This window comes from Berkeleyomyces rouxiae, assembly GCF_048999995.1.
Source record: "Berkeleyomyces rouxiae strain 22BRR77 chromosome Unknown BrBRR77_ptg000005l, whole genome shotgun sequence".
NCBI lineage: Eukaryota > Fungi > Ascomycota > Sordariomycetes > Microascales > Ceratocystidaceae > Berkeleyomyces > Berkeleyomyces rouxiae.
The window spans coordinates 1,657,065-1,682,491 of NW_027396495.1; the positions used below are offsets into that span (position 1 = coordinate 1,657,065).

The 25,427-nt window shown below is 60.1% G+C and overlaps 11 protein-coding genes across 11 annotated transcripts; 5 read left to right on the top strand and 6 right to left on the bottom strand.

Annotated features, from left to right (window-relative positions):
• Positions 1-9: 9 nt before the first annotated feature.
• Positions 10-568, bottom strand: BROUX77_005608 (uncharacterized protein; the record flags this gene model as incomplete). The annotated part of the gene is made up of 3 exons (XM_073750501.1): positions 10-24; positions 83-363; positions 433-568. The coding sequence occupies 3 exons, from the start codon at positions 566-568 to the stop codon at positions 10-12; spliced, it is 432 nt and encodes a 143-aa protein (XP_073604494.1).
• Positions 569-900: 332 nt separating this feature from the next.
• BROUX77_005609 (uncharacterized protein) lies at positions 901-1,353 on the top strand (the record flags this gene model as incomplete). Its single annotated transcript, XM_073750502.1, has 2 exons — positions 901-1,119; positions 1,189-1,353. The coding sequence occupies 2 exons, from the start codon at positions 901-903 to the stop codon at positions 1,351-1,353; spliced, it is 384 nt and encodes a 127-aa protein (XP_073604495.1).
• Positions 1,354-2,400: 1,047 nt separating this feature from the next.
• Positions 2,401-3,366, bottom strand: BROUX77_005610 (uncharacterized protein; the record flags this gene model as incomplete). Its single annotated transcript, XM_073750503.1, has 1 exon — positions 2,401-3,366. The coding sequence occupies one exon, from the start codon at positions 3,364-3,366 to the stop codon at positions 2,401-2,403; it is 966 nt and encodes a 321-aa protein (XP_073604496.1).
• Positions 3,367-5,936: 2,570 nt separating this feature from the next.
• Positions 5,937-7,717, top strand: BROUX77_005611 (uncharacterized protein; the record flags this gene model as incomplete). The annotated part of the gene is made up of 3 exons (XM_073750504.1): positions 5,937-6,088; positions 6,159-7,561; positions 7,626-7,717. 3 exons carry the CDS (start codon positions 5,937-5,939, stop codon positions 7,715-7,717), a joined length of 1,647 nt encoding a protein of 548 aa, XP_073604497.1.
• A 179-nt stretch (positions 7,718-7,896) lies between these two features.
• Positions 7,897-9,297, bottom strand: BROUX77_005612 (uncharacterized protein; the record flags this gene model as incomplete). The annotated part of the gene is made up of 2 exons (XM_073750505.1): positions 7,897-8,784; positions 8,836-9,297. 2 exons carry the CDS (start codon positions 9,295-9,297, stop codon positions 7,897-7,899), a joined length of 1,350 nt encoding a protein of 449 aa, XP_073604498.1.
• Positions 9,298-9,822: 525 nt separating this feature from the next.
• Positions 9,823-12,963, top strand: BROUX77_005613 (uncharacterized protein; the record flags this gene model as incomplete). Its single annotated transcript, XM_073750506.1, has 3 exons — positions 9,823-10,106; positions 10,178-12,701; positions 12,793-12,963. The coding sequence occupies 3 exons, from the start codon at positions 9,823-9,825 to the stop codon at positions 12,961-12,963; spliced, it is 2,979 nt and encodes a 992-aa protein (XP_073604499.1).
• Positions 12,964-13,329: 366 nt separating this feature from the next.
• Positions 13,330-17,468, bottom strand: BROUX77_005614 (uncharacterized protein; the record flags this gene model as incomplete). The annotated part of the gene is made up of 3 exons (XM_073750507.1): positions 13,330-16,625; positions 16,700-17,198; positions 17,394-17,468. 3 exons carry the CDS (start codon positions 17,466-17,468, stop codon positions 13,330-13,332), a joined length of 3,870 nt encoding a protein of 1,289 aa, XP_073604500.1.
• A 967-nt stretch (positions 17,469-18,435) lies between these two features.
• On the bottom strand, positions 18,436-19,205 carry BROUX77_005615 (uncharacterized protein; the record flags this gene model as incomplete). Its single annotated transcript, XM_073750508.1, has 5 exons — positions 18,436-18,461; positions 18,527-18,592; positions 18,687-18,837; positions 19,037-19,051; positions 19,158-19,205. The coding sequence occupies 5 exons, from the start codon at positions 19,203-19,205 to the stop codon at positions 18,436-18,438; spliced, it is 306 nt and encodes a 101-aa protein (XP_073604501.1).
• A 448-nt stretch (positions 19,206-19,653) lies between these two features.
• Positions 19,654-20,473, top strand: BROUX77_005616 (uncharacterized protein; the record flags this gene model as incomplete). The annotated part of the gene is made up of 3 exons (XM_073750509.1): positions 19,654-19,829; positions 19,939-20,046; positions 20,164-20,473. 3 exons carry the CDS (start codon positions 19,654-19,656, stop codon positions 20,471-20,473), a joined length of 594 nt encoding a protein of 197 aa, XP_073604502.1.
• Positions 20,474-20,797: 324 nt separating this feature from the next.
• BROUX77_005617 (uncharacterized protein) lies at positions 20,798-21,898 on the bottom strand (the record flags this gene model as incomplete). The annotated part of the gene is made up of 3 exons (XM_073750511.1): positions 20,798-21,223; positions 21,451-21,646; positions 21,843-21,898. 3 exons carry the CDS (start codon positions 21,896-21,898, stop codon positions 20,798-20,800), a joined length of 678 nt encoding a protein of 225 aa, XP_073604503.1.
• Positions 21,899-22,848: 950 nt separating this feature from the next.
• BROUX77_005618 (uncharacterized protein) lies at positions 22,849-24,707 on the top strand (the record flags this gene model as incomplete). The annotated part of the gene is made up of 7 exons (XM_073750512.1): positions 22,849-23,144; positions 23,312-23,456; positions 23,515-23,557; positions 23,626-23,711; positions 23,795-23,864; positions 23,935-24,166; positions 24,224-24,707. The coding sequence occupies 7 exons, from the start codon at positions 22,849-22,851 to the stop codon at positions 24,705-24,707; spliced, it is 1,356 nt and encodes a 451-aa protein (XP_073604504.1).
• Positions 24,708-25,427: the final 720 nt, after the last annotated feature.

Consider the following 25,427-nt stretch of genomic DNA (forward strand, 5'->3'; position numbering starts at 1 on the left):
TTCCCCCGTTTAAAAGCTGTGGATCTGGATAAACGTCAGCCTCAACTCCCGTCCATGCGCGTCTCGAGTGTAGCAAGCTTACCTTGTCCGCCGTCTCCAGCCACTCGCCGATCGCCCGGGCATACGGGTCTGTCGCCGTCACAGGCGCCGTCTCCTGGGCCCAGACAACGACCTCGTCAAAGCGGGCTTTGACCTCCATCTTCTCCTCGGGCGGCTGCATGTCGTCGACAAAGCCTTCCTCGACCGCGCTAGGGTCTGCCGCGGTCTTGACGTTCTCGACAACCACGCCGACATACGTCGCGGGGATCGCGGCGGCGTGGCCGGTAACTTTGCGGCCGCGAAAGTACGACGTGTGCGAGCCGTCTGGCAGGGTGAGAGCGTGCGTGTCAGTGGTGCAGATACAGCGACTGGGACGGGGCGGCAATGGCTTACTCTCGTTCGGCGTCGGGTTCCAGTGTCCTTTGTTGTGCGGAAATGTGCCGCTGTGCGAGATTTTCACGGGCAGCATGTGGACTTTGCCGGCGGGCGCGGTCTGGCTGCCCGCGATGGCGATGATGGGTTGCGACATTGTGGAAATCTGTGGGTGGTGGCAGGTGTTGGTTGCAAGCACAATGTCGCTGGTGTTTAGATGAACGTAAACAAGCTCGTCGGGGTCGAGGGCACCGCGTAAAGCTGCACGCGAGGTCACGTGCTCTCGCGAATCGGCCCATGTGACAAGGGGGGCACGTGACCGTATTTCTACAGGAATTCCAAACAAACAACCCCCATGATGTAGCAACCGGGATTTATGTTTTGTTTACATTGAGCAGACACCACAGTTTAGACACAGGATTCCGCGACAATTCAGATTCGCAATCACTCCCGCCGGCGCTGAGAATGTCCCCCGAAACCGCGCCTGAAATGTCCTCCGAGACCCCTCCCGGCGTGTCTCCCGAAGCCCCTCCGAAAATGATGTGGTGCACGGGATGCGGTGCCGACCGCAGGGAAGACGAGTTTGGCAATTTCCAGAATGGCTCGCGCCGCAAGACTTGCGAGCGCCACAACAAGCGGCGCAGGCTTGAAGAAACCCTGGATTCATGGCCCGACTTTGTCGAGGAATTGAAGGCGTGGAACCACCCGGTCCGTGCCACCGGCCTTGTCCCGGCCCCCCGCTTGCTCCTGGAAACCACCCGCTAACCCACCCTGTAGGACCAGAAGCAAGTCCTCCACGTCAAAAAGGTGTTTCCCATACACACTCTCCCTGCCAAGTTTGGTTGCAGCTCGCCCTGGGCTCCCTCGGAGTTGAGAGTAGCACAGTGGGTCGTCGAGCGCCTTATGGCGTCTACCGGCTTCCGCTTCCGGCTCTGGAGCTAAAACAACGAAGACAAGCCGTCGGTATACCACTTCACGTGTTGTCAGAACCAGGAGAGAGTCAGAGAGTCCGAGTCCAGGTCTCTTCGTGGCATGTTGCGCAAGCATTGGTTCCCCTGCAAAGGCTGGTTGAGGTTGAAGCCGAACATGGTGGATAGACATGCGTCCATTGAGCTGTATCATATCCACCACGAGCCGTACGAGGAGTTTGATGTGTCTAAACCTGGGTCGTGGCGCACCAGCAGCGCATCTGGCGGGGCTCTGTCTACTGGGGATAGTTCCAGTGTGCCCAAGGGAGACGGTGTCCCGACTTCTGCCGCCGGACAGAATCCCGGGCAAGACAGCCTTCCAACACCTCCTACTGGACTGGATCCCGCTCTTCCTTGACAAAACAGCCTTCCGACTCCCTCAACCAGCCAGGTTCCAGCTGTCCCTCAGCAACCCGGCCTCCTCAGTGTCTCTAGCGGACAAAGTCCCGCTGTCTCTCAGCAAAGTGGTCTTCCGACCCCTCCCATTGGACAGAGTTTGGCTCACCCCCAGCAAAGTAGTCCCTTGGCCGTCTCTACTAGCCAGGGTTCCGCTCCTCCTATGCAAGATAGTCTCTTGACCCCCTCCAACGAAAAGTCTTGTCCTACTTGTGACAGTCACCCTCCGAGCTCCTCAGACCCTGGAGCTCAAGCTTGTTTCCAAATGCTGCAACCCATCTTTGAGCAAATGAAGCAATCGATGGAAATTGCAAAGGAACAAGCCGCCAGGGGCAACACATAATTTATCAAGGTATTTACTGCGGCTCACGCTCCGACCCTGTCTCTTGTCAAGGAAGTCGGAATGATCAAAAGGTTGCACAAGGAGAAAAAGAAGCCTCCAACTTGGTATCCCTATAGAAACTCTGCTAGCCCACACTACAAGGCAGGGGACTAGCGACAACTCGTGCTTCTTGTGTGCGGCTTTTCTTCTGGGTTGAATTGGGATGTACTTTTAAGGTTTGGGCTGGTTTCGTGTTGATATATTAATATTACAAGCTGTACATACAATGCCTCACCTGGGCTGTCATCGCTTTTTGGACTTTTTCTTAGCACCCCTCTTGGCCCCCTGTTTCTCTCTCACATCAAAGCGTGACGCGTGGTCGGCATCGAACCCGGGCTTGTGCCGGCGAAACAGCTCCATGGTGACGCGGGCATCCTCGACGCTCGAGTGGGCGCCAGCCTGGATCTCGACATTGAGCAGCGCCTGGGCGAGCACGCGCAGCGCCGGCTTGCGGCCGTGGCCGTACTTTTTGAACTGCGGCGTCTTGGCCGTGTCGCGGATATCCTTGACGGGGTGTCGCAGGTCGAGCGCGGCCAGGTCGTGCCCGAGGTCGTGGCCGATGAGGATGCGGTCTTTGAGAATCGCGGCCACCTCGGCCTGCACCTCGGCAAAGCCGCGCGCTACGCCCATGTGCCGCGGCTCGATGCCGCTGACGGCCGTCCGCCAGTCGGTCACTTTGCCGCGCGGCCGCACGTACCGGTCGTACACCTGGCGGCCGTGGAAATCGACGATGCTGACGCGCGCAAGCGCGCTGTCGTGCGCCGGGCCGACGCCGACCATTTCGCAGTCTATGGACACGTACTTGCCAACGGCCAGGTCGGGCGTCTGGCCGGCGTTTACCTTGTCTTGGGGGTGGCGCAGGACAAATGGCGTCCGCGATGACAGCTTGTAGGCGTCGGCGAGGTCGTCGGCGCAGACGCCTTTGCTCTGCGACCAGAGTCCGAGCGACGGCGCGACACCGGGCCCGCAGACTGCGTCGATCTTGGAGCTCTGGGTGTTGCCCATGGCCTTGGCCGTGGCGTTGCTGCGGCTACCAGCAGGCGCAGTGGTCTTTTGTTTCTTATTGGACGTCGGCGGTCGGGCGGGCGCAGGCGGGCGTTTTCTCTTGCTTGATTCGGGCTTGGAACTGGTGGACAGAGGCAGCGGCGCCTGCTTCTTCATCTGCTCCTGGAGCTTCTTCCAGTTGGATGAAAGGCCGGCGGTGGCCATGCTCACCACGATGCGGAAAAGCTTCAGCACTGCGGGGTTCGGGAACCCTCTTGTGAGGCTCAGCTCGGGAGGAATAGTGCGAGCGGGGAAAAGGTTGGGGCTGATGGAAATGTCGCGCCAGAAGTTTCACGCTGCGGAAAGACGGACTGTCATCGATCTCTGTGATTTGATATGTGATCACTGCCGCAAACTGAGCCCAGGGTCCAGATCCATTTTCTTTTTGCTTGACCTCTGCTATCGATAAGCGGCTGGGGTAGACCTGGGTGACAAGCCACTGACCCTAATTATGATCCATTGGGGTCATCGATAAGACACCCAATACGAATCCCATTTAGCCGATCTGCGCTATCGATAAGATCAGATAAGCAACCCATTAAACCCTGCACGCAGACGCGGCGCATCGCAAAACCGCAAAGGCGCAACTCAGTCAGATGGCTGCTTTCACGAGGCTGAAGCAGACAATAAACCAACGAAACCCATCGCCAGTTGCGTGAAAACCATCAAAATGACTCCCGGAGGTTCTAGCGGCGACGGTGCGCCGGGCTCTTCGGAGCCGAGGCTGCGGGGCAAGGCGACGCCCAACACGATCCGGTGAGTGAGTGGCCGAGGCGGGCGATTTGCTGGCTGGAGAATGTCGTCATCTCTAATCGCGGTTCTCTTTTTATTTAATTGTAGCGTCGGATGCATCGCAATGGTCATGAAGGTAGAGCTGCTCTACGCCAGAAGACACGCACATTCCCCGAGGCCCATCTGACACGAGATCCATCTAGGACGACGCCCTCCGACGAGCCGAAATCCTCAGCATACGCGACATCAAGAGCGGCCGGCAGTTTTACTGCAACTTTGACACCTTCAACAAGCGTCTGGACGAATGGGTCCCGCTCGACCGCATAAACTTTGATCACGATGTGGAGTGGCCGAATCTGGAAAAGGACAAGGGCAAGGATACCAAGACCAAGAAGACGCCGGCCGGCAAGCGGGCCCAGCCCGGCAAAAAGGCGAATAAGCGGCCGGGCAAGAAGGATTCCATTGCGGCTGTTGAGTCGGCGGTGGTTCCAGCAGGTAAGAGAGTCCCCGAGCCCTAGTTCCCGCTTCTTACTAACGCCCAGGCGCAAGCGACAGACGCCGGCGATGCTGACGACGACGAGGCCCGGCCCGACCCGCTGGCCAGCTTCAAGCGCGATGCCGAAATCGAAAAGCTGCGGACATCGGGCTCCATGACGCAGAACCCCACCGAGGTGTCGCGCATACGAAACATCTCCAAGGTGCAGTTTGGCAACTTTAATCTGTTTCCGTGGTACTTTTCGCCGTACCCGGAAATCTTCAACCAGGAAGACGTCATCTTCATCTGCGAGCTGTGTCTCGGCTACTACGCCGACTCGTTTTCGTTTGGCCGGCACCGCAAAAAGTGCACGCTCAAACACCCGCCGGGCAACGAGATATACCGCGACGACTACGTCTCGTTCTTTGAGATTGACGGGCGGCGGCAGCGCACTTGGTGCCGCAACCTCTGTCTGCTCTCCAAGATGTTCCTGGACCACAAGACGCTGTACTACGACGTGGACCCGTTTCTGTTCTACGTCATGGCGTCCAAGGACGACAAGGGCTTCCACATTGTCGGCTACTTTTCCAAGGAAAAAGAAAGCGCCGACGGCTACAACGTGGCGTGTATCCTGACGCTGCCGCAGTACCAGCGCAAGGGCTACGGCCGGCTGCTGATCCAGTTCTCGTACGAGCTGTCCAAGATTGAGAACAAGGTAGGCTCGCCGGAAAAGCCGCTGTCGGATCTGGGCCTGCTCAGCTACCGCCAGTACTGGTCCGAGTGCATCGTCGACTACCTGGTGCCGTTTGCCGACCGCGCAGAAAAAGTCACGATTGAGAAGATTTCCAACGACCTGGCCATGACCACGCAGGACATTGAGCACACGCTGCAGGCCATGAAGATGCAGGTCTACCACAAGCAGGACCACAAGATTGTCATCCCCGACTCGCTGCTGGCGCGCCGCGAGCAGCTCAAGTCCAAGCCGCGGCATGTTATTGACGCGGCCAAGATCCAGTGGAAGCCGCCGCACTTTGCGCCGTCGGCGCGCACGTGGGCGTGGTAAGCAAGGTTCTGGGCGTGGTGAGAGAGGTGCGGGCAGCTTGGGCCGCGAGGGAAGCGCGTATGTACATATCGTAATTGGTTATACCCAGAGTTGATGACAAATGCTATTTGCGCAGTGTGATGGCTGAGTTCATGTTTCGTCTGCCAGCTGCTGCCAGCTGTCTACTGCCAGCTCGAGCCTGCATCCTAAAGCGGGGCTCCCCCCCCCCCCCCCAGAAATCCTCCAAGAAGATCCCTGCCCGGGTCCTCGCCCTCGCTCCCGAGCTCGACGGACCGCACAGACTTGGCTGCAAGAAACGGACAAGTATGGGCACACCGTTTATTTTATGCGCGTGCGGCTGCTGAGCTTTTGCTTCTTCAAGGGGTATTTATTTTGCTTCTTTCTCTTCTATTCTTTCTCTTCTTTTCTGTCTCCATCTTCACCCCCCCCTCCCCCCCTCTCAACTGCCGCTCTGCCCTCCCCAAAATGATCTCCCGCATGGTCAACGTCCTGGTCCCGGCCACTGCCGCCTGGGCGACTGCAGCGTCGGCGCTCGGCGACGGCCCCGCTCAGCCCCCGGCCGCCAAATTCGACAAGACGGCGTGTCCCGACTATGTCAGCTATGCGACCTTCCGCCAGTACGTCAAGCCGCTGGGGCTCTTGGTCCCTCCACATCACCTTACCTAGGCTAACCCTGCCACTCTCTAGCCAGCCCTTCAGCACCGGCCCCATGGCGCTGCCGTTCCAGCGGCCGGACGAGAGGTGCCGCACCTTCACGTCCGACTCCATCGAGCAGGTCATCCAGGACGTGGTGTCCCGCATGAAGGACCCGGACATGGCGCGGCTGTTTGAGAACGCCTTCCCTTCCACCACCGACACCACCATAAAGTTCCACACTAACGGCGAGGACGCGTCGTTCATGCTCATGAACCAAGACCCCTCGCAGCTCACCCAGGAAGACGACGGCAAGTGGGAGGGCCCGCAGTCGTTTGTCATCACCGGCGACATCATTGCCGAGTGGCTCCGCGATTCCACCAACCAGCTGCGGCCGTACCAGCCGCTCGCCAAAAAGGATCCCAAGATCTTTACGCTCATCCAGGGCGCCATCAACACCCAGCTTGAGTACGTCATTGAGTCGCCCTACTGCAATGCCTTCCAGCCGCCGCCCATCAGCAACCTGGCGCCCAGCTTCAACGGCCAGCACGACGTCGTGAATCCCATCTACGAGCCGTCGGCCGTCTTTGAGTGCAAGTACGAGCTCGACTCGCTGGCCCATTTCCTCGCGCTCTCCAACGACTTTTTCGAGCACACCGACTCGCAGAAGCATCTGACTCCCCGGTGGTACCAGGCCCTTGATACGCTTCTGGCTGTCCTGGACGCCGAGTCGCAGCCCACTTTTGACCCCAAGACCAAGCAGTTCGTCCGCAACGCATACACCTTCCAGCGCAAGACCGACATCGGCACCGAGACTCTCAATCTGCGCGGCGTGGGCAACCCGCTCAACTCTGGCACCGGCCTGGTGCGCTCTGCCTTCCGGCCCAGCGACGACGCCACCATTCTCGGCTTCCTGGTTCCGTCCAATGCCATGATGGGCGTCGAGCTCAAGCGCACGGCGGCCATGCTGTCGGCGGCGGGCAAGGAAGACCTGGCGCGGGATGTGTCGGCCTGGAGCAAGAAGCTCGTCGACGGCGTCTGGGAGCACGGCGTCGTCAAGCACAAGGTCTACGGCGACGTCTTTGCCTACGAGGTCGACGGCTACGGCTCCAGCATCATGATGGACGATGCCAACTACCCGTCGCTGCTGGCCCTGCCGCTCATGGGCTTCTGCAAGGAGGACGACCCCGTGTACCAGAACACGCGCAAGATGATTCTCGACAAGGCCGGCAACCCGTACTACCTCGAGGGCCGCCAGTTCAAGGGCATCGGAGGCCCACACGTTGGCCTGAACAACGCCTGGCCCATGAGTCTGCTGATCCAGGCGCAGACCAGCTCCGACGACGGCGAGATCAACGAGTGTCTTTCTCTGGTGCTCAATGTCGCCAAACTGGGGCTTATCCACGAGAGCATTGACGTGAACCACCCGGCGTCGTACACCCGCAGCTGGTTTGCCTGTAAGTAGCTTCCTCACCCATCCTAACCATTGTGCCGCGAAAACTAACGCTGCTGAAATCACAGGGGCCAACGGCGTGTTTGCCAGCACGATCCTCGACCTGGCTAAGCGCAAGCCGCACCTGATTTTCAAGGACGACACTCCCTACGAGATCTAACCGGCTTATTTTCGTGCACTGCTATAGTAAACTGTGAGACTTTGGCCACCGGGATCGGCTATGTTTTCTATAAACCCCTTGGCATTATCCTATGTATAGTTTTATGCTTCTGTGTTGGAGAAGGAGAAAAAAAGTATGGGCTGAATTCAAATAGCATATCCCGCTCCTTGTCCGTTCCGTTATTTCCAATTGCCCATAGACTCGCCGCTAGACGCGGCGGCGACATGATCGTTCCAAGTCTCAATGACGCGAGCCAGCCGCTTGACTCCGTCCACGAGGCTCTCTTCCGGCTCCCATGAAAAGCACAGGCGGATCTTGTGGTCGAAGCCAGGATCGGATTTGTCGCCGTAGACTTCGAACAGGTCGCCGTAGCCAATGACGAGGTTCTCCTGGGCCTGGGCCCGCGCCGCAAGAGTCTTGGTGCTGATGTTCCTGTCCAGTGTCAGCCAGACAAAGTACCCTCCGTAGACGTCCGTATGCGGCAGGCTGTGTTCCAGCATCGTGACGCCCAGCGGGTACAGATGGCTGCGCACGGCACCGCTCAGAATAGCATGGCGGCGCTGCAGGCCGGGTACGGTCGTCTGGGCAATGTGCGCCTGCAGCTGGCCGGTGCGCAGCAGCTCCCAGAGAAAGGCGGCGCTGAGCTGGCTAGGCGCGCCGCCGGACCTCGTCGAGCCGGTCTGCGAGAGCCCGTGGGCAAAGGCCGGCGACGCCTCAACCCACCCCGTGCGGCAGCCCGGCCCGGCAATCTTGCTAAACGACCCATTGCTGATGGCGTGGCCGAAGCGCTCGGGGTCGTCCGCGGTGAAGCCCATGGCCAGATCAATGTCGCACAGCCGCGGCAGCTGGATGTCAGCGGCGGCCCCGGCGGGGGACGAGGCAGAGGTGCGCCATTGCAGCATGTCGTAGACGTCGTCGGAGATGATGAGCGCGTCGTGGGCCCGCGCAAGCTTTACCAGGGCCTCCCGGCGGTGCAACGGGAGGGTCTTGCCGGAAGGGTTGGAGCTGGTGGGCACAAGGTAGATGATGTGGCGATAGAGCTTGCGGGAGCGTGGGCTCTTGAACGGCTATGGGATTGTTAGCTTTGAGGCCGCGTGTTGTAGTAGGAAAAAGCCTACAGTCCTGTCCCCTTCACCATCAGTAGCCTCGAGCTTCCTCTGCAAGTCCTCGACATTGATGCCCTCCGCATCCTCGGGCACCGCGCGCAGCCGGCCCGCAAACCCGGCGTCCTCAAAGATCGGGCACGCCAGAAAGTAGCACGGCGCGGCCATCCAGATGTTGCGCGTGTAGTTTGGGTCCGTAAACGACTGCAGCACACAGGCCAGGTTCTGGCTCGCGCCGCCGGTGATGCAGATGCGCTCGGGGTCGGGCGAGACGCCGAACACGGCGCCGAGCCAGCGCGCAAGCTCGGCGCGCAGCGGCTGGAAGCCCAGGTCCGCCCCGTACTGTAGCGCCGGCACGCACATGTCGCTGTTGGCGAGCACGGCGGCCGAGGCGCGCTGGAGCTGCGCGATGGGCAGCAGCGAGGGCGCCGGCCAGCCGCGGAGCAGGTTGATTGGGGGCTTGGGGTCGGCGGCCATGGCGGGTTTTGAGGGGTGCGGATATGGGGTGCGGTGAAAGATGGAGAACTGGAAAGGCCTGGTTCAAGTTGGCTAGCGCGAGATTCACTGCTGCTCCGATGTCGTCCTGGACGTCGTGCCGTCGGCTATCTCTCGAGACACACTAAGAGCCTAGGGTTACCCCGCGTCCACTAATATCCAGCTAGGGTCTGGCTGTTGCATCCCGCTAGGGTTACATGCTTCACCCCGCCAGGGTCTATCCCTGGGTTAGCCGGGGTTAAATCAAATCGACGCGTCGCGATTTTTGGTTTTGACGGCAGAGCCCCTCTTCTCTGGATTGCCGCCAAAGTGCAAAACCATCACCACACCAGAAGTTTGTTCCCCCGCGCCCCACGAAACCGCAGCAAGGCTTTGCTTTTTCTGCCCGATTCCCAGCCTGACCGCGCCGCTTGCTTCTTTCTTGCCTGCTTATCGGCACTACTTGGCCAAGGTGTCCTCCGCGAGCCCCTCCAACACCACAACATCGACAACCCTCGCTCCGCCGCCATGTCGACCCCGCAGGACAGCCTCATGTCCGACGGCATCAGCGTGGGAACTGCCACTCCCCGCAGATCCGCCTTTCCCAGCTCGCCCTACGGCAACCGCGCCGGCTCCTCCGGCCGGCCCCGCGGCCCGCCGTCGGAGACGCCCGGCGCGCTCAGCGACGACGACCGCGACCTGGACGACAACGAGGTGCCGCTCAAGACCAAGAGAAGAAACGCCAGCACAAAAAGAGTCCTCGACCAGGTGGCCACCACGGCTGCCGATGGTATCGTCGAGTTCCTCAAGAGGTAGGCTCGGGCCCCATCTGTTGCCCCCTGCCCCTCACCAGCCGCTCCGCTACTGACACGCCGCACTGCAGATTCCCCGAGCGCTCCGGCAAGGCCCCGAGCGGCGCCGGCTACGACCCCGTGGAGCAGGAAATGGAGTCCAAATACGCCAAGGGCTACTACATGTCCATGGTCAAAAACATGCAGAGCCTCAAGATGTCTGTGCTATACATTGACTACAGCCACCTCGACTACTTTGACGCCGCCATGGCCCGCGCCATCATCAGCGAATACTACCGCGTGCTGCCGTACATGAACCGCGCCGTCGAGAACCTCGTCGCCTACCAGAAAGCCAGAAACAAGCCCAAGTCCAAGAGGTCGGCCGCCGACAGCCGCAACTTCTACCCGTCCACGCCCGGATTCGACGTGTCGACGCCGGGCCAGTCGGGCGCCACGCCGCAAAACTCGGGCTTTGCCGGCGAGGACGACGACGATGACGACCAGCCGCAGCAAAGCCAGCCCGACCAGGCCATCACCGTGGCCTTTTTCAACATGAAGATGACGTCGCGTCTGCGCAGCCTACGCTCCAGCGACATTGGCCACCTGCTGTCGATTTCCGGAACCGTCACCAGAACCTCCGAGGTGCGGCCTGAGCTGGCGTCGGCTGCCTTCATCTGCGAAGTCTGCCGCGCCGAGGTCCTCAACGTGGAGCAGACGTTTCGCTATACCGAGCCGTCGCAATGTCCGAATGCAACGTGTAATAACCGCTTTGGCTGGCGCCTGGAAATGCAGAAGAGCACGTTTATGGACTGGCAAAAGGTCCGCATCCAGGAGAACTCGTCGGAAATTCCCACCGGCAGCATGCCGCGCACCATGGACGTCATCCTGCGCGGCGCCATGGTCGACCAGGCCCAGGCCGGCGAAAAGTGCATCTTTACGGGCGCGTTGATTGTCGTGCCCGACGTCAGCCAGCTGAGCACGCCCGGCCAGCGCCCGTATGCCATGCGCGACGGCAATCGCACCGACGAGGCCGGCGGCGACGGCGTCACGGGCCTCAAGGCGCTGGGCGTGCGCGAGCTGACGTACCGCATGGCCTTTTTGGCCTGCACCGTGTCTCCGCAGATTGTCGGCGCGGACATGCAGACCATCAACAACACGGTGCGCATATTGACGGAGAACAAGAGCCAGGGCCTAGACGCCGACAACGAGCAGACGCGCCTGAGCGATGCCAACCTGTTCCTCACCACGGCCGAGATCGCGCGGCTCAAGGACATGGTGCACGCAGACCACATCTACCAGAAGATCATTGCGTCCTTTGCGCCCATGGTCTTTGGCCACGACACGGTTAAGAAGGGCCTGCTGCTGCAGCTGGTGTCGGGCGTGCACAAGAACACGCCCGAGGGCATGAAGCTGCGCGGCGACATCAACATCTGCATCGTCGGCGACCCGTCAACGTCCAAGTCGCAGTTCCTCAAGTACGTGTGCTCGTTTGCGCCGCGCGCCGTCTACACGAGCGGCAAGGCGTCGTCGGCCGCCGGTCTCACGGCCGCCGTGGTCAAGGACGAGGAGACGGGCGAGTTCACCATCGAGGCCGGCGCGCTGATGCTGGCCGACAACGGCATCTGCGCCATTGACGAGTTTGACAAGATGGACATTGGCGACCAGGTTGCCATCCACGAAGCCATGGAGCAGCAGACCATTTCCATTGCCAAGGCCGGCATCCACGCCACGCTCAACGCCAAGACCAGCGTGCTGGCCGCCGCCAACCCCGTCGGCGGCCGCTACAACCGCAAGGCGTCGCTGCGCGCCAACATCAACATGAGCGCGCCCATCATGTCGCGCTTCGACCTGTTCTTTGTCATCCTCGACGACTGCAGCGAGCAGACGGACCGCAGCCTGGCGCGCCACATTGTCAGCATCCACCAGCTGCGCGACGAGGCCATCGAGCCGCTCTTCAGCACCGCTGAGCTGCAACGCTACATCCGCTACGCGCGCACCTACGAGCCCGTCTTCACGCCGGCCGCCAAGGCGCGCCTCGTCGCGCGCTACCAGGAACTGCGCGCCGACGACGCCCAGGGCGGCATCGGCCGCAACTCGTACCGCATCACCGTGCGCCAGCTCGAGAGCCTGATCCGCCTGTCCGAGGCCGTCGCCAAGATCAACTGCGTCAACGAGGTCGTGCCCGCCTTTGTCGACGAGGCCTTTGACCTGCTGCGCACGAGCATCATCTCCATTGAGCACGAGGACCTCGAGCTCGACGACGAGGACGCCCACGAGTCCGCCGAGGACCTGCTGGCCGCGGCGCGCCAGGCAGCCGGCGAATTCGACGAGGAGAACGACCAGGTCATGCACGACAGCGCCGAGGCGGCCCCGGCGGCGCCTGCTGCGCCCGCGGCGGCCCAGCCGAAACTCAAAGTCACCTACGAAAAGTACCTCGAGATTGTCCGCCTGTTCGTCAAGCTCATCAACGAAAACGAGAGCAGCGCCGGCGACGGCCTGCACGAGGACATGCTCGTCACCGCGTACCTCGAGAGCCTCGAGGCGTCGCTCAACACGGAAGACGACATGAAGCGCGAGATGCTGACGGCGCACGGCGTGCTGAAGCTGATGGTCAAGGTGAGTCCTGGAGGCGGCTTTTTTTCTCAGATACAAAGAAAACGAATCGTCGTGCGGATTTTGCTCGCTAACACACCCCCCCGATACACAGAACAATGTCATCATGGCTATCCGCGGCGAGGCCCTCGCCGCCGCCGACGCAGGCCTGCTCCCCGTCGAACCGGCCCCGGGCCAGCAGCAGCAGCAGCACCCTGGCCTCGGCGAGAAGCAGAAGCTGGTCTACGTGCTGCATCCCAACTGCGCAGTCGAGGATCTATCCTAGGCGAATGGGAGAGAGAGAGAGAGAAAGGGCATTTTGTGCTTTTGTAGGGGGGGGGGAGGGGAGTATTTATTTCTTTTTATTTTCTTTTCAGCCCGCACGAACATGACACGACGCCGACGTATCTACGCATGAATGTACGTTGTACACATTGAAATAACAAGTTATTTTCTATTGAATCGCCAATGCCGGAAGGGGCGAATACGAACAAGTCTCACACACACAGAGAGAGAGAGGGAGAAAGGAAAGAAAGAGGTAAGAATATCATGAATACGCAGCCTATGAGCAAGAAGAACAAGAACAACAAAACTTTCAATTCCGTTTTTTTCCGTTACAACACACGCCCCCCCAAAAAGGCTACTACTACTACTACACCGTCGTCTGGCTCCGGCCCGCCGCCGGCACATCGCGCCGCGTCCACTCTGAGCTGCGGCCCTTGTACCCGCCGCGCGAGCCGCGGCCGGAGCCCTGGCGCTGGCGCTGGCCGCCGGCCGCCGGGGCGGTTGCGGGAGCGGAGTCGTGCGGCTCGGGCGGCGCGCGGGATGAGCGCGGGTCGCGCTGGTGGTTTTGCGGCTGTGTGGCGGAGCCGTCGGGTGCGGGTGTGCGGTGGTGGGATGGGGATGATGATGCATCGGTGGCGGGTGTGGATGTGGAGGTGGTAGTCGTTGTCTGGGGTTTAGTCGAGGATGGTAGGGCGGTGGCAGGAGTAGAAGAAGCCGCCGCCGCCGCCGCCGGGGGCTGGTCGTGGCGCGGCGTAGCGCGGTTGTTTCCGCGGCGCGAGCGGGCGGTGCCAGCGGAGCTGCGGCTCTGGGTGCGAGAGGAGCGGGTGGCGCAGGCGTGGAAGACGAAGCGGGGGTCGGGCATGCCGGCGAGGTTGATTTTGATCTGGCCCGAGGGCTCGTAGAAGTCGGGGTCGGTGGACGAGGTGTTGTGGATGATGGCGAAGCGGCGCGGCAGCGGCTTGGTCTGCGCGGTGGCGGGGTTCCAGGCGGCCTCGGGGGCGTCTTTGGGGATGTGGATCGAGGGCAGGGAGCCCATTTCCGGCTCCTCGAAGCACTCGGTCGACATGGGCATCGTGGTTGGTGGCTCGGCCATGGGCGCCGGGTGGTGGACTGCGGCAGGGCCGTGGTGGGCTGCATGGCCGGCGGCGCGGGGAGCCGGCTGGGAGTGATGGGGTTGGGGAGAGGGGTGCTCGAGAGAGTCCCGGCGGGGCTGGTGATAGGGCTTGTGGCCGCTTAGTAGGCTGTTGATTTTGTCCTGCCAGTGGCCCGAGGCCGAGGGAGGCCCAGCAGCGGGTCTGGCCGAGGGGAGAGCCGATGCATCGAGAGGAGGCAGCTTGACTACGGGCTGCGGCTTGGGCAGCGATACCATGGGCTGCGACGGGTTGCCGTCGTAGACAGGGTGGTCCTCGGCAATCGGGGGAGGCGGCGACGGAGACCTGGCTCGCACGGCCGGTTGTTCTCGAGCAACGGCAGCGGCGCTGGGCGCAGGACCCGTGGAAGCAGACGCAGTGCCGGCAGCAACGGCAGCGTAGGCTATCGACGGCTGGACTACCTGGTAGTCGCGCGTGGGGAAGAATCTGGACGGGCGCGGCTGGGCGGGGCCTGCAACGGAGTCTGGCGGAGGCCTCTTGAAGTCGGCGGCGGCAGCGGCAGCGACGGTCTCGGTCTCGGCACTGTTGCGCCAGGCGGGCTTGAGAATGGCAGAAGGGTGGTCCGGATTCACAGCCACGGGCTTCTCAATGGCCTGGAACTTACTGGGTGGGCGAGCTTCTCTAATGCCGCGGCCCTCGGGCTCAGGAGCGGCAGTGTTCCAGGCGGCGGGGGGGCCACGGCCTGCAGAAGAGCTGGTGCTCGGGGGGCCAATCGGAGCAGGGCCACTGCGGCCCTTGGTTGGAGGCACGGATGCAAGGCCAGACATGTCGGTGATGAAGGTGCCGTTGCCGAGACCGCGATCGTTGTTGGGGGCGCCCCAGACATTCCGCTGGGTCTTGGAACTGCCCGAGCCCCAGCTGGCGGTCCCTAGATCCCGCGACGGAGGCGGGCCGGCGACTTGGGGGTGCGGCGGGGGGGCTCCCGACGATTCCCACACCTGTGTTTGCTTGGGGGCATGAGGCTCGGCATCGTTCGAAGCCTTGTCGGAGGTGGCGCTGGCCGGGGCATTGTCGGGGGCCGTGGCGGGGGCATTTTCGGCTATGGGTTGTTCTTTGAGGCGAGCCTGAAGAGCGGCGGGCACTTGAACGGGAGCCGGGGCCGGTGTCTCTGCTGCCGAAGGCTGTGCGGCGGGGTTCAGCGGGGTTTGCTTCTTGGCGCTTTGTCTCTCGGGAGCAGGTCCCATGGCCTCGAGTTTGAGCCGCAGACGCTCTTGCTTGGCAGCCTCTTCGCGGCGCTCTTCTTCCTGGCGGCGGCGCATGGCTTCCTCTGCTCTCTCGCGCATCAGCTTCTTCTGGAACTCGGCGGTTTCTTCCTCGGGGATCCCGGCAGGTGCCGCCACGACATTGCTGGCTGCTTCGCCTAATTGAGGCGCGCGGAAGGCTGGGGGCCTGGGGCCTGGGGCCATGGTGCTCTGGTCGGAGCTGTCTCCGGGGCTGTGGTGGGGGGCGTTGCTGGCGCCCGGCACACTGGCGGCAGCGTCGGCAGTGTCGGGAAGCGGGCCGTTGGGACCCGAGTAGTCGCCAGATGCTGAGCGGCCTGGAACATGGCCATGTTGGCGGCCCTGGATAAAAGGCGGCGGGCCGCTGTTGAACGATGGCCGGCGGGCGCCGTAGTGGTCGTGGTGGGCAGACTCTGGATTTTGGTAGGGAGACGTAGGAGAAATGCCAGTCATGTGGTTGAAGCGATCGGGCCCTTGGCCCATGTTGGACGACCCACTCCGGTTACGGGTGTACGGGCCGTCGCCGGGCATGTGACGAGGAGGATAGCCGGAGGAGTGTTTGTAGGCCTGGGAAGTGGCCTGGCGAGACCGCTGCATCATGTAGTCCGGGTGGGCGGCAAAGTCGCCGCTTCGTCTGTCCATGGGGTGGTCAAAGTTTCGCGGCTGGTAGGCGTCATGCGGCGGGGGCATGCGGCTGGTGGCGCTCGAATTGTATCCTTGGTGCTGGCTGTAAGGCGTACGCTGGCTTTGCTGTGGAGAGGACATGAAAGCGGCCACGGGCGATGCCCGGTCAACGGCCGGCAGGGTGGCCCAGGGAGACTTGGCCGGGGCGGCCGAGGCGGGTGCCTTGGCGACCAGCGACGGCTTCTCGGTCGAGTGGCGCAGGATAACCCCGGGTTTGCTGCCCCCGGGCGTGTACGGCGTTGCGCTGGGGATGCGGCCAGACAGGCGTCCGGAGCCGGAGCCGGAAAAGGTGGGCGTCTGCACATGGGGCTTGGTCGGGCTTGCCGGTGGGGGCAAGGGCGAAGACAGGAGGGCCTCGTCGGCCGAGGGCAGAGTGGTCTTGGTGCCATCGGTCCAGGTAATAGAGTCGGGCACGGCCCATTCGTCGTCGTCGTCCTCGATGTCGGCCCAGTTGTTGTGGCTTCCTTTGCTGTCGTCGGACTGCAGGCGGCTGGCGACGTGGATTCCATGCTTCTTGAGCTCCTCGTCCGAGAGCTTGGAGAGGTCTACGGGCGCGGCGGCGGCGGGCGCGGCGGGCGCGACAGTTGGCGTAGCAGCTGCTGGAGGCGCTGGGGGGAGGGGGAGAGCAGACTCTGTGGTTAGCCAGGGCGCAATTACGGGAGAGGGGGCCAGCGAGACTAACGAGGGTTCTTGTTCCAGACCCCGGCCGGCTCGGGCATCGACGAGCGGCCGCTGTTGACGGCGGCAAACTTGGGCAAGGGGCCACTGCCGGCAGTCTTGGCAATCAGGCGGGGCCTGCTGGCCGGCAGCGTGGACGTGGTCGGCGGTGTTGATGCGGCCGAGGAGGCGGCAGACTTTTCGCGGGGCTTGGCCTGCGAGCCGGACGCGGCGGCGAGGAAGGTCTTGTTGACGGAGACGGCCTTGAAGGTGGCCGGCTTCTTCAGCGACGACAGCCGATCTGGCTTCTTGGCATCTTGCTTGAGGGTATCTGAGTCGGAGCCTTCGGTGGGGCTGGCGCTGGCGCTGGTGGGCGGTGGTTGTTGCGGTTGCTTGGCGGCCGGCTCGGCCAGCAGCGGCGATAGCTTGGGGGTGGGAAGCTGGTGTGGCGGGTGGCCGGCGGGCGTGGCGTCGGCGGATGTGGGCTGCGAGCTGTTGCTCAAGCTTGGGGCCGAGTCGGGGGGCTGTGGTGGAGACGAGAGGGCCAGGTTAGCAGGAGAGAGGGGCGGCAGGATTCAGACTTGGGAGGGAGAGAACAGCGCGGCAGAGGGAGGCGGCCACAGGGAGAAGAGGGGGAGGGAGCCCGGAGACGTGGCCGGGGCCCAGAGGCAAGGCGGAAGCTGGCGTGGTGTGGCGTGGCGTGGCGTGGCGTGACGCACCTGGCTGGAAGCAGAAGTGGCGCAGCTGGAAGCATCGACAGACTTGTTGGTCGCCTCGGTCGGAGCGGCCATCATCTGCACGGCAGGAGAAGTCGGGGGCGGGCGGTGCGAGCGGAGGCGATCCGGATCGGGGCGGCGGCGGGTCGAGACGGAGACGGCAGATGGAGCGGGGGGTTTTGCGGCGGGCAAGACGGCGGTATTTGCAGGTTTTGCAGAGGTGGGCGGAAGTGCGGGTGTGGATGGATCGGCGGAACTAAGAATGCATCTAAATGCTGAGAGATGGTTGTGGGCTGGTGTGGAGATTGATTTGATTTGATTTGTTTGCGGTGAGCTTTGGAGTTGCAGGGAGGGGTTGTGCTGTAGTGGTTTTGGGGGCGGCGTGTAGGGGGGGCAGGGGCGCTGTGTACGGCTGTGTGTGCTGTACAGCAGAGGGGAAGCTTTCTCTCTCCCTCTGCAACAGTCTCTTCTTTACTCCTCCAGGTGGCCCTGCCCCCCAGCAACCACACAAGTACCGCTGCTTTGGCCTTGCCGCCCCCAGCAACAGCGCTGATTCACTCTGTCCTCCTTCTTTTCTCTGCGCAAGCTTGAAGCAGGCAGGCTCCTAAGTATCGGTACATTCGTTGTCATGTTTTGTCTCGCCTGCATCTGCCGGGAGTCTTTTCTCGTTGTTTCTTCCTAGTCCACATCTCTTTCGTTAATCTCAGTTGTGTTTCATCGGCGTGTAACCCTAAGGATGGGCGCACACAGACCCTAGTACACTACCAGGCTCATGATCCGGACTCGCAGCACAACCTGCACTCTGTCAACGGGTCTGTCCTCCCAAGACACACACACACATTCTCACTCACTCACTCTCTAATCGTATCTCTCCTTTTGTCTGTCACATGCACAGGGACTGCTGCGGCTGCATACATCACACGCCATTGCGCTCAATTCGTGCTTGTACACTCTACTCGAGTATTGGTGGAACTTTAGCTTTTGTACACTACCTGAGACTCTATCTCTCCCTGGTACATATCAGTCGACAACGAACGGGCCTAGTTTAGTGGGCGTTGTTCTTGTGGTGGCCTGTGGAGAAACAGAACAGTTAGCAGACGTCGACACATCGAAACGCGGCTGGCAGAATCCCTTACGAAGGTGGAAGTAGTAGTTCTGGGCGTAGCCAATGACCAGGAGCAGGCCAATGGCGTGGATGATGGCTGTGTATTATCACGTGGGTTAGTACTCGACTTTGTTCCGCTGCGTGGTCCCTTGTGACGGGCCAGTTTCAGTCTGTCTTCGGTCTTCACATACGCTTGCCCGAGGCGTTCTTGCCAAAGTGCTTGGCCTGGTAGCGGCCGAGGATGCCCTTGGCGACGGGCTCGGGGGCAGCGCCACGGGGGAGCTTCTCGTAGAAGTTGACGACACGCTGCATCTTGACAGCATCGGGGTTGGCACCCAGGGCCTAGGGAGGGAGCGGCGACAGGTTAGTAATTGTAGAGGGGAGAGAAAGAGAGTGTGTCTGCGTCCGTGGTCCCGGAAGAGAAACCACGTGCATGTGCGTGTCGTCCCGGGACAGCGGCCGGTTCGGAGGAGCGCCAGATTGGCGGCTGCGCAGCACATGCGCCGGGCACCGGCCACCACGCGGAGCGGGTTATCCATACCTTGGGAGAGGCGACCTATACACAGCCAGTTAGCATCCTGCGCATACTAACGCCCTGCTCGCAGCCACAGCCGGCGAGGGCGTCGACAGGCCGAGAAGCCGGCCGACCGGCCACCACGTACCTTGGGGGGAATCAGGGTGGACAGCGCCCGTCTAGTAGCGAAGCTCATGGTTGCGGCTCGTTCAAAAAACGACAATCGACTAAAGGAGGGAGAAGCGGGTTCGGAAGTGCCAGCGACGTGAGCCAATGGGCAATGGTGCAGGCGAGGCGGGACGGTGGGCTGGACGAGCTTTTGCAGAACTTTGGTGGTTTTCCCACTCTCTCCTCCCCCCAAGCATCCCGATAACCTTGTCAGCCCTGCTCAACGAAAACCGCTCGGCTTCGGAAAAATCGTTGTTGCGCGCCCTCCAATCACAGCCTTTGCCCCGGATAATGGTTACTGCGCCCTGGCCAATCAGCGCGCTTGGAGTGCTGGGACGACCGCCAGCCAAAGCCCCACTTCTTTTCAACCTCCACCCACCACCAAGCTTGGGAGAAACTTGGCGACGAGCATCACCAAGCAGAAGCAGAAGCTGAAGCAGAACCACTCTCGATTGATTCCCGCCTCCACCCCCGCCATGTCTGCGCTTAGAACCTCGTCCGCCCGCGCGCTGCGCACCGCCACCACCGCCACCCGCGGCTTCTCCCACACTGCCCGCCGCCTGCAAAACTCCGTCACCACCACTCCCGAGCCTGCTACGGTGCCCGCCTCGAACCAGCCCGACTACACCATTGAGCCCGATAGGGCGACTTCGTATGTGCCCTGCGTTGTGTTCAGGCTTCCCCTGCCCGGTCTCCCAAGAAATACGACAGCACCTTGTGCCTTCCGAGCCCGCGTCCTAACCCTTTGGTCTCCCGCTTAGCACCTTCACGCCCGTTCCCAAGCGTGTTCAGATTGGCAACGAAGACATGCCCGTGTCTGCGGCCATCAGCTCCGGCGCGCCCATCGAGTTGCAGGGCCGCCAGGTCCGGTAAGTGACGGTCTCCCCGGGCCACTCCCACTCTCACATCTGCTCTCGACCGGTTAATAAAGACCTTCACCCACTCACTCACTCTGCTCTTGACCCATCTAACACCCCAACTTGCAGCATCTACAAAGAATCCAAACCCGCCACCCAGTCGGGCGAATGGAAGAGCCACCACTGGCGCATGGACTGGGACGTTCTGGCCAAGGGCCACCGCTGGGAGAACCCGCTGATGGGCTGGCAGTCGTCGGCCGATGCGATGCAGGGCACGCGCATCAACTTTGAGTCCAAGGAGGATGCCATCCGCTTCGCCGAGAAGCAGGGCTACGAGTACTTTGTCCAGGAGCCGCAGCAGCGCAAGATTGTGCCCAAGGCATACGCCAACAACTTTATGTATTCGGCCGGCAAGCTGAAGCATGTGCGCACCAAGTGAGCCACGCACTTTTCTCTTTCCAGTCACAGAGAACAGAACAAGAACAGAACACCAGCATCGCCATCATGGCAACAGACAGACAGACAGACAGATACACAGATACACACAGACAGACAGACAAAGATACACATAGTATACGGCTGTCATAAATTCACCCTCAACTTCATCAGATAGTGTTCAAAACTGGCTGTATCCCGCCCGGGTTATATATATTTGATTTACAACGTGATTGAGTTGTTTCTGGGTATCATTAATCAAGAGTTGGCCTGGTTCCAAGTCTTCCAAAGAAAAAAAAAAAAAAAAGCACGCACGCATTGTCACTCCTCATTTCACATCAAGCCCAGTCTGAAGGCTCTCGGGCATTTTCACGTCCATGTCCTGGGCTACTTTTTGTGACCAGGCCCGCATGTTGAGCAGGTAGCGCATGGCGGCCTCGCCCCGTTGTCCTTGGTGGCGCAGGATGGCCTTGTTTACAGAGCCAGCTACGTCTTGACGCAGCTTGGGGTCAAGCAGAGCAGCAAGTTCATCGCTCAGTTCAGCTTGCGGGAACACAATCAGAGACATGGCCTTTTCCAGGCTTCTAAGCAGGGTCGGGTCTTCAACAGCACGGGACGCGAGATTTTCTTGCGCAAAGTGGACCGCAGGAAGGAAGCATCCAGGGTCGGCACTGTTGCTCGAGCACTCGCGGATCATCTCGATGAGCTGCAGACGCAGCAGCGAGAAGTGGATATCAGCATTACAGTCAAGAATCTGGAGGCAGACCAGTCAGGTTAGCAACGTTGTTCAAAAACTCTGGTTTGTGTGCATGTGTGAGCATCAACAGAGTAATTAGGGGCAGCCAAATCATAAAAAAAGTGGTTTGTTTCTCAACACAGACCAAAAGAGGTCCTCTGCGTGGTGCATGTAAAACTTGAGCTAATCATTTGGAGGGGGGTTTACAGTGTAGAACGAGGAGGTGGACGGAGAGAGCAACTAACCTCTGGAGCCAGGTCATTCAGGGCTTCTATCGCCTGGTGAATGTTGCCCGAGTGTATTGCCTGCTGGATATCGCGACGTTCTTGGATCATTTCAATGGGCTGGTGGGGCTTGAGATCGGCTTCGCGACAGAACTTGGCAGCAGCGTCGGCGTAGCCTTCTCGTGTCAGGTAGTCAAGTATTAGAGCATTGATTTCACTGCCGAGTGGGTGGCGTTAGTTGACTGGCGCGGGAAGCGAGTAGCGAGAAGAAAGAGGGATTGGGGAAGGCATTTCAGAAGTCAACCTTATTAAAATGTTTGTATCCGCATGATAATTTCTTGGAGAGATTCCCATTTGTTGCTCATCATTATGCCGGCGGGGAGAGGAAGAGAGACGAAGAGAGAGAGACGAACCTTTTGGGGGGCTGGAAAGCATCGATGCGCTGCTCCAGAGACTTTGGTGCAGACATGATTAGAAGAATGTGCAGATAGTGACCTGGACTCGAACTTTCGAGCAAGGAAACAAGCGTGCCGCAGTCAAATTCCAACTCGGACGCGATGATGATTTTGGTGATGGTTGGGCTGGCTGGTTCAGCTCTGCTTGCTTGCGAAATATTTCAAGAAGAAGAAAAGTTTGCATCTCCAATTTGGCGCGCAAACGCCGCTTTTGAAGGCGGCCCATTTTTTTACTGGGGCAAATGGGGCAAGGGCTTGAGCCCAGCTTTATCGCTGTAAAGGGGCTGGGGCGGTGGGGCGCTCGGATAGACACATAAACCGGGGCCGCTGGCCGTTCCCTGCACTAAGTGCCAAGCTCGGTTTTTTCCTGAAGGGAGCAATCTCAGTCTCAATCTCAAAGTGTGGGCGGGGGGCCGAAGATAGAGAGCGAGAGAAGAAAGATAACAAAGAGGCAAAGCACTATCTCCATATCAGCAGTGGCCATCGATGGAGAGATAGCAGTGCGGGCTTCTACTATAACCACTACAATTGGCTACTAACTCGTTGTGCCGCCAGTCAGTTATCCTACAAGTATCCATGTCTCCAAGTCTCCTCCCCGCGAGCCTTGCCGCTTTGAGCCTTTGCAACCCTGTCTCGGTCCCGCCCGCCGTCACTGCTACGCCATTCTTGTGCATGCGCTGACATCACATCCAGGCCTGTTCGTTTCGTCTAGCTGGTTACATAGTTAACTAGCGACCTATGCATATATAACTAGCCTGCTAGACCCTCACATCGCCGGCCAGAGCCTGCTCTGCTTCCTGTCTTTCTTCCGAGTGGCTTTGGAGTCCTTGGGCTGCTCGATTTTTCTTTCTTGCTTTCTCCGGCCGATAGAAAGTCAGACCACGGCGCGATCTTTTTTTTTGGGCGACGCTGAGTTTTTTTTTTTTACTTCGTCTCTCTTTTTTTTCTATCTCTCTCGCCCACCATGGACAGCGACAACCAAGACACCGTCCTTAAGCGCACCATGTACGCTCCTCCGTGGGCCGATGTCAGCATCATCGGAATCGCGGGCAGCTCCGGCTCCGGGAAGTCGACGCTGTCGCAGGCCATCGTCAAAAAGCTCAACCTGCCGTGGGTGGTGATTCTGCCCATGGACTCGTTCTACAAGCCCTTGACGCCAGAGCAGTCCAAGAAGGCCTTCCGCAATGAGTACGACTTTGACTCGCCCGAGGCCATTGACTTCGAGGTTATTATCCAGAAGCTGCGGGATCTCAAGGCCGGGTAAGACATGTCCGAAAAGTCCAGAGTCGTGGTCACGTGACTGCCACGGGTTCGGGTTTGTCCCTGCCGACGGCCACACCGACAGCCATACCGACAGCCACACCGACACCTCTACTTCCTCTCCCCCTCCACCACACACCGCCCATCTGCTGACCTCTCCTCCACAGAAAGCGTGCCGAGATCCCAGTCTACTCCTTTGCCAAGCACCAGCGTCTCGCCGAGACCACCACCATCTACTCCCCCCATGTCCTGGTGCTGGAGGGCATCTTTGCCCTGTACGACCCGCGCGTACGAGACATTCTTGACATGATGGTGCGTCATCTCACGTCTCTTCCCTCTCTCGTCACCACTCTCTAACCCCCGCCTGCAGATCTTTTGCGAGGCAGATCTTGATCTGTGCCTGTCTCGACGACGTGAGTCTTGGTCTTGGCTTCTGCCCTACTCTTCACTGCCACTAACCTCGCCTGGCGATTCTTCCCAGTGCTGCGTGACGTCAAGGAACGCGGCCGTGACATTGATGGCTGCATCAAGCAGTGGTTCAGCTTCGTCAAGCCCAACTTTGAAAAGGTTTGATTCCACTCTGTGCTGTGGCTGCGCCCATGCCGTGTCTGCGCTGCTCCTACTAACACGGCTCATACACCGCTCGATAGTATGTCGATCCTCAAAGAAAGGTTGCCGACATCATTGTCCCGCGTGGCATTGACAACAAAGCTGCCATGAGTAGGCAACACCCTCTCTGTACCACATGTTTCTCCCACGGCTAACCCCAGGACTCTTGCTGCCACCACAGCCATGATGATTCAGTACATTGAGAAGAAGCTCGTGGAAAAGTCAACCCACCACCGCGCAGCGCTCAAGCAACTAGAGATGAACGCCGACCAGTACCCTCTGTCACCCAATGTCAGGATCCTGGACCAGACACAGCAGCTCATAGCTATGAACACCATCATCCAAGACATTGACACGTCGCCCGAGGACTTTATCTTCTACTTTGACCGCCTGGCGTGTCTCTTGATTGAGCAGTATGTTTGTTTGCCGCCTGGTCTCTGCATCGCAACGCTAACCTAACCTCTACACAGGGCTCTCAACAAGGTCAACTTCTGTGAAAAGAACATTGAGACGCCCGACGGCGGCAAGTACCAGGGCTTCGAGATCAAGGGCGAGGTCAGCGCCGTGCTGGTGCTGCGTGGTGGCTCAGCCTTTGAAACGTCCATGAAGCGCGTGATGCCCGACTGCAGGTTTGGCCGCATGCTGGTGCAGTCTAACATGGCTACAGGCGAGCCAGAACTGCACTACTACAAAATGCCGCACGACATGTCGCAGCACGAGAGCGTGCTCTTAATCGACACGCAAATGGCCAGCGGTGGCTCGGCTCTGATGGCAGTCCAGGTGCTTATTGACCACGGAGTCGACCAGAAGCGCATTGTCTTTGTTGCCTACTCGGCCGGCCGCATGGGACTGCGCCGGCTCTCCATGGTCTTCCCAGACATTGCCATTGTAGTGTGCAGCATGGTGCCGGACATTGAGGAGCGTTGGGTCGAGTCGCGCTACTTTCGCTGCTGAGAGATGCAGCCAGCTTAGGGGTTAGCTAGACCGAGGGTCTATGCCGAGAACCCAGAAATTAGGGTTCCGTGTCTGCACCTGAACCCTTTCAAACTGCCGTGGTCAAGCTTCAGGCCCCCGAGACCGACCCCCGAGACATGTTGGTTTACGTTGCTTGATTTGTGCGGGTAGGCGAAGCAGTGTATATCTACTTGTATCTTTTTTTTTTTTATCTCTGCTTTTTTTGATTTCTTCACCTACAGCCTGTCTTTTTACATCATCTAACTATAGCCATCGTTTGTGCATCCAATCATTCCAAAACTGCATGCATGCATCAGACGGGGTTTGTGTTCGCTTACTTGCATACCAGCCGGCACTCCAGAATCCAGGATGACGCAAGACTTTCCGGATTCAGAACAGCGTCAAGCTCGGCGAGCTCAGCCAAGCTTGTTGCAGCTTCAGCCGAAGCTAGAGCCAGGCTTACCGCAGGTGTCCAGCCAGTGAGACAGGCCTGCATGCAGGCCTTGGGCTCCTGGGGAACTGGGCCTGACCTACAGGCTCCCCTTCTGTGAACTCTGGGATCTGCCCTCTGGGAAGCTGGAACCCCCTCCCTCCACGTCGGAGTCCGGAAGCTGGCAGCTAGACTAAAAGTGCCTGAGGGAGAATCCATGCACAAGCAAGCAAGCATGGCATACAAGTCTATGTGCACAAAGATTGGCCCGAGCTGGTCTCTTCTTTTCG